Source organism: Cystoisospora suis (genome assembly GCF_002600585.1).
Source record: "Cystoisospora suis strain Wien I chromosome Unknown contig_1927, whole genome shotgun sequence".
In the NCBI taxonomy this organism is placed as follows: domain Eukaryota; phylum Apicomplexa; class Conoidasida; order Eucoccidiorida; family Sarcocystidae; genus Cystoisospora; species Cystoisospora suis.
The window spans coordinates 1-13,906 of NW_027154727.1; the positions used below are offsets into that span (position 1 = coordinate 1).

Here is a 13,906-nt window from a genome sequence, read left to right on the forward strand (position 1 = left end):
ACGAAACGATACTGTCAACGTACCGATCTCAGAACGAAACGATACTGTCAACGTACCGATCTCAGAACGAAACGATACTGCCAACGCACTGCTTTTCTGAATAAACGCGTCACAAAAAAAGCGTTTCTTGATGTATTCCGATGCGCTTTGTTTTTTAAGCTGTAGCTTTATCTCTACCCAAGCGGAGTTGAGAGGCCGCAGGCGAAAAGGCACTGAGCGTTCCTCTCGATAGCATAAAGGCGAGCAGGGTGAAAATACCGCCGTTGTGTGTCGCAGTACTTGCCTGGCCCTCGTCTTCTTCTCGAACGGGATCCAGTTCTCCGGACCGCTCGGCTCTCAACTAAGCTCGATGTATCTCCCCAACGTGGTCTAGTGACCTTGCTCCGGCTGAACTCTGATGGGCTTTTCTGGCCCGTCTGAGACTTAACGTTGATTGACTGGCAGAGGCTAGGGATCCGCAGGGTGGTGCTTCCCCCGCGCACTCGACCACCGCCAGTGCTGCCCCTGTTGCTGATGGGAGTCTTCACTCCTCTTCCTGGATGCCGGCCTTCTACTGGTGTTTTGATGGAAAGCGACGAAGATGTAACAGTGGGTACAGTACTGCGGGCACTATCCGCCCAGGCTCGCCCACCCCAGATATTGGGTTGCCTGCTGCTTTGAGCATCACAGCCGAGCACGCCGTCCTCAGAGGCATCTTCCGGAGCAGAGCGCAATCTAGTTTGGTGAGCTGTCTCGTTGGACATTAAAGATTCGGCAGAGTTCCTGTGCAAGGGCCACGGGCTTCTTCCCCTAGCCGAACTTGCTCGCGATCCAGAACTCACCTCGAAAAGATACTCAACGGCGAAAGGCCTGCACCGCTCTTCTTCAGCGCCCCTGGTGGCTCCCCGGTCCTCTCCGTTCTCCTCTTCTTCACCAAAACAACCGCGGCGCTTCTCGCACTCCCGCACGTAGGCCATGACAGCGGTTGTTTCCTCTCCGCCGTCTACAGGCACTTCCGCGTCCTCTCCTAGTCCATCGAGCTCCGCGACCCCGTCCGTCAGTATCTCCCGTTGTGAGCTTTCTCCGCCCTGCAGGAGCCGCCCTGCGGCCGGAGCTGTGCTTGCTACTGCTTTGCAAGTTGCGTCACTGTGGTGCCGCCAGTGTTCTGCTAGCACTCTATTACACAGGCGAACTGCAGCACCGCCACAAAATCGAGAATCACTGGGATTGCCTGGCAGACCAGCAGCTTTCTCGGGCGCGTTCCTGTAGAAGAGGGCTCCTTCTTGGGATGTTGGGACGCCGGTTCCGTGTCTGGTGAACTTTTGGAGCAGAGAAGCGGCCCGGGACGCTGTCACTTCGCACCGAAGGAAAGCATGGAAAAGGCCAGCTGACGGGACAAACGCAGTGGAGTCGGCGATACTCGGACCCGTCCCCGGAAAGGAAAACGTTTGGGGCCCAGTAGAACCTCCACCCGACTGTGGCTCAGACGAGAGGTTTGCGGCGAGGGCAAGATGCAGCACCGCCTGTTGCTGAAGGTCTACCACTGCCTCCAAAAGTGCCGGAACAGCGCAGGGGAGATACGACGAAAACGGGCACGGCGACCAAGAAGGCCCCGAACGCTGCTGACTGTCCGCGTCCCGTCCTAGGGACCCGCAAGCGCCATCACGGCGTATGCAAGCGGTTTGTTGTACGGGGCAGATATAGCGGCATCGCAGCAAGCGGGATGCTTCTAGGTAACAAGGCTCTAGCTTGCTTTCAGGATTGAAGTCCGCGTCGAAAAGGGAGCAAGCACAGGCAGTAGTCCACTCCTCCACGGTGGCAGTCAGGAAGCAGCAAAGTAGTTGCTCGAGCAAGTCCACGGCGCTGATGCTCTCAAGGTAATGAAGAGCCATCTCACCTTCTACCTGAAAAGATACAGACCGATTGAAAACAGAAAGACGACACAAGATCTGAGAGTGCCCCGGAAAGCATCCAGAAGCTACCATCTAGAGATCAACTCAGCACAATCCCTGTGTTATTTGCTCCTACGACATACAGAATTTACAGGTACCATACAGAATCCACAATATTTACGTCGGCAATGTGACAGCGTCGGGAGTCCGCCCTAAACACGTTTCCAGTGTGTTTTGCCAGCTGCTGCTCAGGGTGCCAGGTCTTCACGCGTGTCACGCAGGTCTCACAACTGAGTCGCTGACACGTGGGAGCTGCGGAACATGGCGGAAAGAACGAGCCTGTTTTGCCGCCTTCCTAACTAGCAGTGGGTACAGAGCACACGTGTGTGCTGCGCACTCTGTTACCACCTCTTCCTTGCAAGTTTCTCTGGCTGATGAGGGCTGCTCGCTCGAGAAGTTAAAACTCCTGAAGTAGAATCGAGTATGACTGATCCACTGCCACATCGATTTCGCGTTCGAGCACGGATCCTTACTACAGCGTCGAAGAAAGAGGACTGCGTAGCCTCTGCGCTCCCCTCGACTTCTTCTTCCCAAGCGTTTTCCACGAGCTCTGGCACTCCCACATTCTCCTCTGCTGCCTCCTTCGCCGCCACTTCCTCCCGGGCAACTCCTGCGGCCGCGCGCGCAACTGCTGCTGTTACAGCCTTAGCTTGTGCCCTCCTATCTTCCTGGTGGCCCACCAGGTCACGGCCGCTCTCGACGCTCGCGCCGTCTTCCCTCCGAGTCGCGTTCTTGTGCTCCATACCTGCAGTTCCATCCGAGAGACTACACGTTGCTACCCCTTGTCGGAAAACCAGAGGTACTTCCCCTGTTTCTTTCTCAAGTGTCGCACCAGTTGATAAAGTTGCACATTCAAGGCTCCAGGCTCTTGCTGCCTTTTTCGCCTCTATCAACGCAGTCTGCCGCATGCGTAGCAGAACTTCCTGCCTATCCAGCAGTCGTCTCAGCTCAGCGCGGCCAACTAGCGAACCTCCAAGTGTCTTCAGCCACCACTGTGTGAAAGTTGGTACTTCACCGTGCAACTGTCCTTGACAACCTTTCCGTACTTGCGGCTCTCGTTCTTGATGAGCCCGCGCCGCTTCGAACGCAGCCCTGCATGCTCTCAAATACCCGAAGGAGACAGAGCTGCCCCCGCTGCGTGATTCTCTTCTGCTGCCTTCCTGGATTTCAGGCTGATCTAATCTTACTCGATGAAGGCCCAGCGTCACTTCGGTAACCGGCGGCATGCCTGGAAGCAATACCTTGAGAGCCCTCTCTGCATTGCTGTTTTGTTGCTTCCAGTCGGCTACATTTCTATCACCACTTCTAGCCCACTTCAAAAATCTGTGACTCTGAAAGGGAGCCTCTGACGGTCGTCTGACTTCCGAACAATGACGCCCGCCCTCAAACCTCTGCCGCTCTTCCTTGGTCGCTTGCCTGCGGCCCGTGCGGGTGTAAGAGCGGCCTCGGCGATTGCGGCCAGCGGGTTCTGTCTCTTTCCAAGACAAAATTCGTAGCTCTTGGATGGCGCAGTTGAGCTGCTGGAGGTGCTGGAGAATCAGGCACCCCCTCACATCAGGTACGCCAACGGGACCGTCCGGGACGCACGACGCTCCTGCTGCCACAGCAGCTAAGGCTAGTTCCTCGGGAGAGGTGCAGCCCCCTTCCCAAGATGGAGCAGCTGAGCAGTGTTGCTGAGAGGGACCCCGAGCTTGCTGTGACGAGGGGCACGAGGGATGACGAGAACGAGAACTGGATTGAAGACCCGAAAGCGTGGCGTCAAAAGAAGGGGCACCGAAGAACGCCGACGAGACTGAGAGGAACGCGCGAGCGGCTCCAGATTCCGGTGGACAGCCAGCTCTTGCAGTAGAAGCAGAATGAGAAGAGACGGTACCTCGAGCCTTGAGCCCCCAGCTAGTTGAGAAAAGAGAGTGAGAGGTCCTTGAACCAGAAGAGGCAAACCTCCACCAAGGAACTTTCGTGCTTAGACTTTCTTTCCCTTGCTTCTGATCGCTGCCCCCTTGGCCCTCGCGCTCCGATGGAACACGACTCTCTGTTTTGAACTTCCCCCCTGTGTTCTCTGAGTGGAGAAGTCCTCGCGTGTCTCCAGTTTGCTTGCCAGATCCTTCCGCCGTGCTACTTTCAAACGGTGCAGAGACTGTGCCCCGTTTCTCCGCGCCTGACACCACCCGCGAATTACAACAGCATTTGTAGCCGTCGACTACCCGTGCGTCCAAACCACACCTGCTGCCCGCTTTGGTCTTGCAACAGCGGAAACAGTAATGAAGGCACGCACGTTCATAGGGGACCGGATGAGCTGCGCTGAAGACCCGCGGGACAAGTTTTCGTGCTTCCCACGCACTTCTTAAACTCCGCAAAAATGAAGACCAGAACCTTTGGACGTGCTGAAGCGACGGTAGCCCCGCAACTGCCACGGCCAGGTCCGCCAGGAGAGAGTTTAGAGGAGCACCTCGATACAGCAGGGAGAAGGCTAATGAGGTTTCGCCTACTGAAGGCGGCAGAGCAGGCCCAGATGAGGAGGAGCAGTAAGCGATAGAGGACAGGCGTGCTGCCGAACCAGAAGTGGACGCCGCCGACAAGCATTGGCTCGCTCTGGTCTGCCCTGACAGCGGGAGCGCCTCCCGGCTATCGGAGCTCCCTCTTGCGTGTGAGATGCAGCCACACTCATCTCTACCGGTCCTAGCATCTACATTGTCTCCTCGTCGTCTTGCATCCATCTGCATCGTAGTCAGTGCGCTTATGATCGCTAGTTTCCTTCCCTGCAGCAAAAGGTGTTGCTTGTGTTGCTCTCGTTGTAAAGGCCGTAAGAGGTCCTGAACAGCCTGCAACATCCGATGTTCATAGTTCCCGGCCCTGTCCCGTTGCAACAGAGCCGAGCTCGTAAACGACCCTTGCATGTTCCCCCCTTCAGCGGCGATCAAGGCAGAAGCTGCAGCTGCGGGTGTCTCGAACTCTCCACAGAAAGGAGTTCGGATGGCCCAAGCTGAAGGCGGAGAACAAAAAATGCCACGGCAATTCAAATCCGGCGCCAAGCACCCACCAGTTGCCGCTGTTTGAGCGCGACCTTGATCACTTTCGATCGCGCGCCTGCCTTTGATTGCCTGAGCCCCTGACTCCACACGGTGATTATGCCCTGCGCTCGTGAGTGCAGGCTCGTTTGCTCCAGGGTACTTTGCTTCAGAAGAATACGCCTTTCCGCCGCGGTTGCGACGCCACCCGTGAGGAGCGCTTCTGCTTCGTTTGTCGCTATTGCTAGCGGGGAGAAAGGTAAGACTAGAAATGCCGCCAGCACAGTCTGTGTTCACTGTTGAATTCCGCGTCGCACTGACATTTCGAAGGGAAGATCTCGGCAGGGCGATGCTTGTCAGCTGGTGTGATTGGTGACCCTGTGCCTGTCTGCGCACTTCAGCGTGTTTTGTAATGTACCCGATGGATCCGCTGACGCCGGCCGACTCCGGCCCCTCCGGGAAGGTGCACGCCAGGCCTGCTCCTTCTGAGGGCTCCATAGGACAGCAGGGATGACTGATCTCTCGCTGAAGAGGCTGAGCTGGGAATGCATCATGATGCCACCCCGAGGAGCCTTGCCTCCAGTCCTCATCGCGCGTCTCTGCTGGTGGAGCGAAAACTTCATCCATGAGCCGCTTATCGTGACGCCCATCTCTTGAATAAACGCTGCCAAGGCTTTTCCCACTAGCCTCGAGCGCCTGCTCCAGTAAACAGGCAAGGCCTACCAGTCTGGCAGTCAGAGGCAACGGCTGCGATACTGGATGCGCCTGATCCTCGCCGGACATATGGAGAAAAGGGCGTCGAAGAAAACCGGCATGCGCCAACGAAGGAGTGTCCCCCGGATAACCGAAAGAATGCAAACTCCCATTCCGTGCGCAAGATGCTTTTGGAACGGAGGGAGAGAAAAGGAGGGAGATTTCTTCAAGACAGGCGCGCCGTGAATCCCTCAGGAAAACCTGCAACTCCAAATGTTTCTTACCGAGAGAATTCCGTTCTTCTTCATGCTGTACGGTTCCACTCGGAAGCTGAAGAACTCGGGAAACAGACTCTCCTGACTGTTCTAGGCTGTCCGCAGTGTCGCTGCCTTTTTCTCTGTGTGCCTGCCTTGGCGTATGTCCGGCTGCGTCGATGTTCGGATCGCCGAGACACTCCACGGCCCGGAGACAGTCTGCCCGCATATCAAGGAGTCGATTCCGCCGTTGCTCCTGAACCACCAGCACAGCCTGCATCTGATGCAGCTGCCTGAGGAGCTCCGGATCTGTTGTCAGGCGAAGGGTGTACATACTCGGAATTGCTTCCGGAGATCCTTCAGGCCCGTGCCACTCATCAAAAACCCCAGAGAAACAAGTCACTCCACTTCCCGAAGTGGCGGTGCTGCGGTACGCTAGCATCGGGGAAAAGGGCATGAAGCGACAGAAATGGAGCGACGAGTAAGGGTCCGGGCTATCGCAGGAAAGAAGGAAAATCAAGCTTGCATCGGCCTTCTTGTACGTCCGAAAAGATGAACCAGCGTCCTCTGAGCCACTTCTTTCGTCGCCGCCGGACTCTGCCTCGCTGCTGCTTGTCAGGCGACATTCGTCAACTCCGCGACGCGCGAGCCCACGTACCTCGCTGCGGTTCGTGGCCCCTGCGTCAAGATGCAACAAGGTAGGATTTAAGTCAACGCCCGCGGACTGCCAGAAATCTGTGAGCCCGGCTTCCCACACTGTAGCTCCAGAGGGTGAACGATCGCCTCTTCCGGTGACCCGAGGGCCTCTTAAGGCCCCGGGCGGCTCCACCGGGTCGCGGCGTGTAGAAGCGGCGTCTGCCATGCATGTCGAGGAAGAAAACAAATGTCTCGGGGACAGTGAACAGGGTATGCTGCGCAGTTTTGGCAGCTCTGCGATGAAATGCGTGAAACGTAACGAGACACGAGTGCGCCGCTGCAGCGTTCGGAGAAGACGTTCCTGGCGCTTGAGATCAGATGCTGCGAGGAGAGCGGGAGGAGTGCCCAGACCCAGAGCGCAGGCAAGGTAGTTGAAAAAGCCTGCAATGCAAACGCAGAGTCCTTGTGAGAATCTTGCAACGCCTGCCAGCAGAGAACACGCGCTGCTACATTCAGCGCACACCTCTTCACTAGGAAAAAAAAACAGAGCACTCCCTTGACCCCGCATGCTGGACAGGGCACCTTCTAAAGAAAAAAATATAGTGGAGTTGCTGCCAGAGCGATACTCCTCACGCTACCCCAGGAAGACGACCCGGACACCCAGCCCAGCTCAAGCCGAGTAAGTCTTTTAGCCACGCCGTCCCCAGCTACAGGTCCGCAATCAGCGCAGCGGTCCAGGTCTGCAGTGCTGACCACGAATCACAAACAGACCGCTCGACCGTGTGTGTAAGCAGTTCTCTAAGTGCTACCAACATCTCGCAAAACGGCCGCGAAGCAACGGCCGGGCCCGGGGAACCAGCCTCTTCTTTTCTTGCAGGAAGAAAGACTTGCCGTCTGTCCTAAGACTGCCAGCTGCTAGAGCAGCCAGGGTGCCTAGCTTGGGCTTCACAGACAAGGTCCGTAGAAACAAAGTGGCGTAGTAACAAAATGAACGAAGTCACTCCGTCTACTCACCTGTAAGGCCCACCGCTTGGTTGTCTCTTCGCGTTACATTACAGGCAGAGAACTCAAACCTCAAAGCACGAATGTCGCCACAAAATCTTCCTTCACCTCCGAGAGCGCTCGACACCGTACTAGTCGGTGTCCCCACCTTGCCTCGTCTCTTCAGACCCTCTGATTTTGCGGGCACTGTCATCGGTGACAAAAGTTCCCCAGCGGCGCTTCCGCCCCTTTGGAAGACGGCCGGCGGCGCCACCAGCTCCGGCCCGCGAGCTCCGCCTTCATGGTCGAAAACCTCTCCTCCACGCAACGCGCTGGTTATTTTGGCGCGCGTACTGCAGCAGGAGCCTAATCTTCCCATATCACTCCAGTGAGAGGACACGAAAGAGCCGAGGAAAAGATCTTGTTCAGAGTTGACCGCTGAAAAAATCGGCAGCTGCCATGTGAAGAAAACATCTCCTTCCGCACCTTCGGTTGCGCTCTGACAAATGGAAGTGCGAGCTGCTTGCCTTATGACATTTCCGGTTGTTTCAACAGGATCGCCGCTGCTCCGCCTGTCGGGAAAACTCGAGAGACCGGAGAGGCTGCGCTTCATCTTGTCTCGCTCCAGTTGTTCTTGCTGCCGCTGCAGCTCGGCTGTGGCTAGGGACAAGGCACTAAGCAACACAGCTGCACTCGACCGCGTGAGCGCCACAGGCGTCACACACGAAGTGTCCTGCCGGGCGTGAAGACGGCGAGAGAAGCTTGATACTGAGTGGGCAGCTGATGATGCGAAGTCTGAAGAGACGCGGACAGCTTCTACGACGACATACTCCCCTACTGCGAGAAAAAGAACGGAAGGAAAAGACATCGCACACAGCTCCGAAGAAGCGTAAACACTCCGGTGACCAGAGACAAGAATGCCGGCATTGAAATCTGGAGTCAGCGACTGGCGGGCAAATCCATCTTGCTTCTGATTTGCTTCCCTGTGGCGGAGACGTGAGAAACGACCTGGCCATGTTCCGATGCGAAATCAAATACTAGCACGGAGTGGCAAACGGACAAAAAAGCACTATTCACTACAGATTCGTCTCAGCACCGACAGTTGCCGCCCCGAAGCCTGCAACCGGCACAAGCTCCATCCACAGCTGGACTCTTTAGTTCTTTCTCTCTGTGTCCTAGATAATACACAGCTGGCCCACAAAGTTTTTCACTCGACCACGGCCGCGCGAGTACTTGACGGTCCCATGGAAGGTGAGACACAGGACACGTCAGTAGCCGGTCAACACACGACGCGAAAACAGTCACCAATCACCTCCAGACAGGGAAGGCACTCCCGGCTGAAAGGGGCCCGACTCTGTCGGGCTGGCTTCGCGTACGCCGCCTTGTTGATTTCCTTACCACCGAACAGCCTCCGTATTGGTGTGCATCGACTCGGGAATGACGAAGCACACTGCCATCGAGCCCCCGCAGGGCAAGCTGCAGATTCGTTTACTTGCCTTGCTCGGCAGTCCCCGTCTTTTGGTAGCCTTCCTTCGGGAAAATTCTGTTGGCCTTGCTCTTGAGCACTTTCCTTTCTGTCTGAGGCGGACTGGTTTTGTACTGGCCGAACTGGTGGCACATAAAGCGAAGGAGCTCGGGTTCCAGAAAAGGAAGCCTGATGACAAGAGCACGAACATGAGGCACGAGATCTAAAGAAGTTGCTGTCTTCACCTTCGAGATCGAGCGAGTAGGTGCACCTGAGCATTAGCTGCTGAGTGAGGGGACTACGAATACGAGAGCTGCCTGCACTCTCAGACAGCCCGAAAAAGCTACCGAAAGCGCCTCCAAGAAAACCAGCCGCATCGGAGTCTCCCACTCCCCGAGGCTGGAGAGGAAACGGGGCTGAGAGCAGCCCCGATATTATCAGTGGGGGGGGAGGGAGCGTCCAGCAAAAGTCCGAGCAGGGTTCACGATTACAGTCTTCCCCTCGCTTTAGCTTCCCTGTCTGTCCCGTGCCACGGACACAAGCGTGACCAGCCCTGCACCTGCAGCATGCGGCGACGCGCCGGCCACCGGCGCGCAGCAGCCCATAGCCCTGGTGAAGGACAGATGATCTGCAACAAAGATTCACATATTCTTTTTTGCTCTGGCCAGGCTGGAGCTTAAGGAGCGTCTGAGCAAGAAGCTGTACGAGCGTCTCGAAAGTAGTGGCTCGCGTGAAATCCAGAAAGTCCAGCTGGCGGCTCAGCAGGCACACTCCTCTCGCCAACCTCGCTAGCGACAGCTTCACTCTCCGCTCTCGGCGATGTCCACTTGCATCCCGTCGCTTCAAGTCTTCAACGGGCCCAGGTAAAGACGTGGCGGAAGGATGTGGGGGCAGAGGGAGAAGCATTGAGGATACGGAAAATTTTCTAGCTCTGGACTTCCGCCCGGTGTCTTTCCAGCGCAGGAAGAAAGAAGACGACAATGCTCCTTCGAAACAACGCGCGTCTGATGAACGGGCAGCAGCGCAGGGTCCCTCCGTCAGAGAAGACCAAGGCGGTGAGCTCAAAACAAAACCAGTACTAGAGCTAGCTTCAGGTGCGCCACGATAATTGTTGTCTGATGAAAAGCCGCTAGAAAACAAGCGGTGCAGACTTGTTTTCTCCCACTCGCCATTTGCTTCCGAGCAGCAGGGGACTGCGTGCCCGTCTGCTTGAGGACCTGTACAGTCCATTAGACTGCTGAATCATTTTAGCCCCTAAGACGGAATGGTGCTCGGCCGTCCGGACTACGTCGCCTGCCCCGCGCAGGAGACGAGTCGGAAACGTGTTCAAAATGCGTACAGTTGTTCACACATCCCACCTGCGTCACGGCCTTGTCTACGCCTGAGGACTCTTCGGCGGAAGAAAGTGCTCTCCCACCAGATGGGACCCGAGCGGCACCGTTTTCTTCGGCCCTCGCCCAACAGCAGGCAATGAAAGTAACATACCGCCCACCCGTCTAACGCTTCCACCCCAGCAAGCAGCCGAAAAAACAGGCGGTACCGGTGTGCGACGGGGCGCTCACCGAGCACCTCTTCTGTAGTGTGGCCGCATCTCCCTGAGTGCCCAGGATACACTTTGTCGTTGACACGGTGAGAATTGAAATTCGTGGAGACAACTTGGTTTTGCCGTGACATCAATGTCGGACGATCGACACAAGGGACTGGCGAACGGTCACCACGCCGTCTCCTTGGTGATGACCCGCTCTGCTGCGACTGCAACCATGAACTGCAGCGTTGCTTCACCTTGCACTCCGCTAGGTGCGGTTGACTCTTCTGACAAGAGCGAGCGCACGGTTACACCATTGAGGAGCAAGAACGCTTGAGATGACTGGGCTGCGGTTTGCATGCACACTCTTACTTGTGCCCACCTTGAGCGCAAACGTCGGCCCACTGACTAGCCCCGTTCTGCGTGCTCTGGCCAGCCCCGCGTTCGTTGTGTGGGTGCCATTTCTTAAAAAGACCGTATCCGTTCGTTCGTTGACCGGGCGGGAGACATGTTTCTCGTCTTCTTTTTAGTCTGCTGTGTCAAGCAGGCCTGGGGCAGCACGGCCCGCCATCTGAACCGCGTCGCGCGATATTTGTCTCGTTGCGGCCCGGCCCCGCCGCCGGGTGAAGCGATCTCCCCCTGTCCCCAGTGTGTCCGAAAATGTGTACAGAACTCCCGACTGCAACCGAGGATCTGCGCCTCAGCGGTTTCTCCTAGGGGACACAAAACTTGAACCCTGCGGTCTTACCGAGAATCTCCCGTACACTAGCGAACGTCGCTTCGAGAGCGCAACGTAGCCGCGACAGTGGCTACGAGTACGGCACAGCCGTCTTGTTCCTTGGCACTGCACCTGTCGAAGTCAGACTGCTAAACGCCAGGGAATTGCGAGGACGCGCCACCAGCTCAAGCACAGACAGGTCCCCACCATCTACAATACAAACCCAGAACCTAGACAAGCGTTTCCCGGCAGAGACACACCGCGGAACACGGGAACGGGCTCCGACAAACGTCTCTCGTTCCCTTCACCAGACACCAGAGGAGCAAGCGACATCAGCCGACTTGCGCCCCCTGCTTCACTGCCGCGACGCATCATAGAACCTCACCACCGTGCTCGACGGACTCTGACGGAATGTCGTGCTTTCTATGTTGTCGCTGCAGGCCACCCCCGCTTGTCTTGACTCTCCCCAGTGAACCGCGTCACCCGGGACGGAGTGTCCGATCTGTCCACAACGCTGCAGCCCGCTGACGCGGCGCCGGGGCGTCACCGGCCTCTCTCCATCCATTCTCTTCTACGAGGGGGGGGGGGCAGGCGACGCGCTCGCTATCAACTTCGCTTCGTGCACCAGAGCGGCGTGCTGCGTTGAGCTTTGGTTTTGTTGATGCAGCTGAAAAGGGATCTACACTCTCGAGGGACACACGACCCCTACTCTGGCTGTCCCAATTTTCGTCGAACCCCGTTCCCGCCCCCTTTCTTGACTGACCGAATACTAGGAGTTTGGCTCTCCGCTCCGGGCTTTCCACAGGAACGAACTAGGGAACGGCTAGCGGTTGGTGCACTTAGGCTGTACAGTACAGACCCTGCTAGCCGCGCCGGTGCGCTCTCAGAATTTTATTGTTCACTGGCGAGAGTGGGGCATACCGGGCAACGAGGGCAACTTTGGCGTACCGGGACCAAACTGATACTTGTGCCTTGGTGATGACTTAGGGATTCTCACCGCTTCAGTCATGGGCGTGATGCCGGCATCCGGAGAAGCACGGTGGGCCTGCTCGCCTGATGACACTGTTTCCGGCGTTTCATGCCTCTCCGCTGCCGTGCTCTCCTCCGGCGGAAGAAGATCCGGAGAAGATTCCATCATCTCCGGCTCGACGCCAACTATTTCTTCCTGCTCGACCGAAGGCTCCGAACTCTCCTCCTCTACGTCTTCTGACAGCTCTGCACTGTCGGTTTCCTCACCCTCACTTGGCAGCTCGGTTTCTACTTCGAAACGCTCAGTTGAGTGCTCGGGTAGCACCTCGCTGTCGTCCATATCTTCCCTACCAACCGGGTGCCCCGGTCCGGCTCCCACGGCGTCCTCCCCGGCAGCTTCACCTACTATGTGGACACGCTCGACGCCTTCCTTATCGGGGACATCCGGCCTGGAAGGGAATTTGGTCTCTAGATGCTCTGGCGTACGTCCGCCCGCCGCTTCGTCTGAGCCCCCCATTAACTCTGGTGTCAACACACCGGTCACGGAGGGATGAAATCGCGCCTCCCTGGGCCTCTCGGGCAATTCACCTAATGAAACGGCCTCACGGCGGCTTGCCGACGCTCCTGTCTTCCCGGCCGGCTGTTCTGTTTGTCCAACTCTTCGAGAGTACAGCGCTGGCCTCTCCGAATCGAACGAACTAACGTCAACTACGGAGGGAACTCCAACTTGAGTAGAGGTGGCCGCAGGCGGAACTGAATGCCGCAGCACAGGCGGACTCGCTTGTGACTTTCTCGACGCCCCCGCACCACCAGCCGCTGCGGACTGCGTGATATGTCCTGTAGCGTCATCTGACCCCTGCTGCCTTCGTCCCCCTCTTCCGAACAAGCCCTGCACCGAAATCAGAAGCTAACCTAGGACCTGTGGTCAAGTCAGCGTGCGTCACATGACGACCACGAGGTGGCATGGGTAGTCTTCGGTGGTGTTGTGCACGCGTGCGGCGTCCCATCCACCCGACACCTGGCGTGGGACTCGTGACAAGCATTCGTTTTTTTGCTGTCTACACGGACTGCGCACGGAAGCCCTGAACAACAGCATGGTACAACAGCGATCGTAACGTACCTTGACTTTGCGCCACGCACTGCCTGGCAACGATTTGAACCATCGCCACAAGCTGGAATTAGTCGCTTCCGACGAGCCACTGGTGGCTCGAGCCTGTGGAACAGTGCCTGAGGCGAAGGACACAGCCCCATTCCAAGCGAACCCATGCCTCCCGGACCGCGCCCCCCGAACAGCGGGGGTCATGCAAAGAGAATACCCCCTGATGTAACAGCCATCTTCCTCAGCAGGCTAAACACACTTTTAACTTCCGGTGTGTGCAAGCCGGTCACAAACTGGATGTCGCGCCGGAGACCTTCCAGGTGGATTACACTGACGGTGCTGCCCCAGAGCAGACATCAGCTTCTGCCCCCGTGCTGCTGAAGCCAGGCACTCGCGTATAGGCGTGGCCGACCAACTATGCGCACCTGTCCTGCATACATTCCTTCCATCACGTATCAATCCTCAAAGCAGTCGGTACTCGTAGAGATAACAGCTTACCCGCATCTGCCGCCTGAAAGGACACAGCCCCGGTGACAAGAATAAGCCCGAGGACAGAAAGCAGTAGTCGGCTACCTCCGCGGAACTTCATTCTTTCAACTCAGGGACGTTCCCGGCAAAGCAGCAGAC

General features: G+C 57.1%; 1 protein-coding gene across 1 annotated transcript; it reads right to left on the reverse strand.

The window, feature by feature from the left end:
- Positions 1–77: 77 nt before the first annotated feature.
- Positions 78–13,197, reverse strand: CSUI_004178 (uncharacterized protein). The gene is made up of 4 exons (XM_068064371.1): positions 8,902–13,197; positions 7,537–8,340; positions 2,405–6,963; positions 78–1,883 (listed from the first exon to the last, which is right to left on the reverse strand). The coding sequence occupies exons 1-4, from the start codon at positions 10,196–10,198 to the stop codon at positions 174–176; spliced, it is 8,370 nt and encodes a 2,789-aa protein (XP_067923648.1). The 5' UTR covers positions 10,199–13,197; the 3' UTR covers positions 78–173.
- Positions 13,198–13,906: the final 709 nt, after the last annotated feature.

Excerpts from the sequence above, each read along its gene's own strand:
- CSUI_004178 (XM_068064371.1), bottom strand. The coding sequence starts at position 10,198 with ATGGACTGTACAGGTCCTCAAGCAGACGGGCACGCAGTCCCCTGCTGC. Across the intron at positions 8,341-8,901 it reads AATACGGAGGCTGTTCGGTG|TAGGGGAGTATGTCGTCGTA; the intron begins GTAAGGAAATCA and ends TTTTTCTCGCAG. Across the intron at positions 1,884-2,404 it reads CCTCTTTCTTCGACGCTGTA|GTAGAAGGTGAGATGGCTCT; the intron begins GTAAGGATCCGT and ends GTATCTTTTCAG.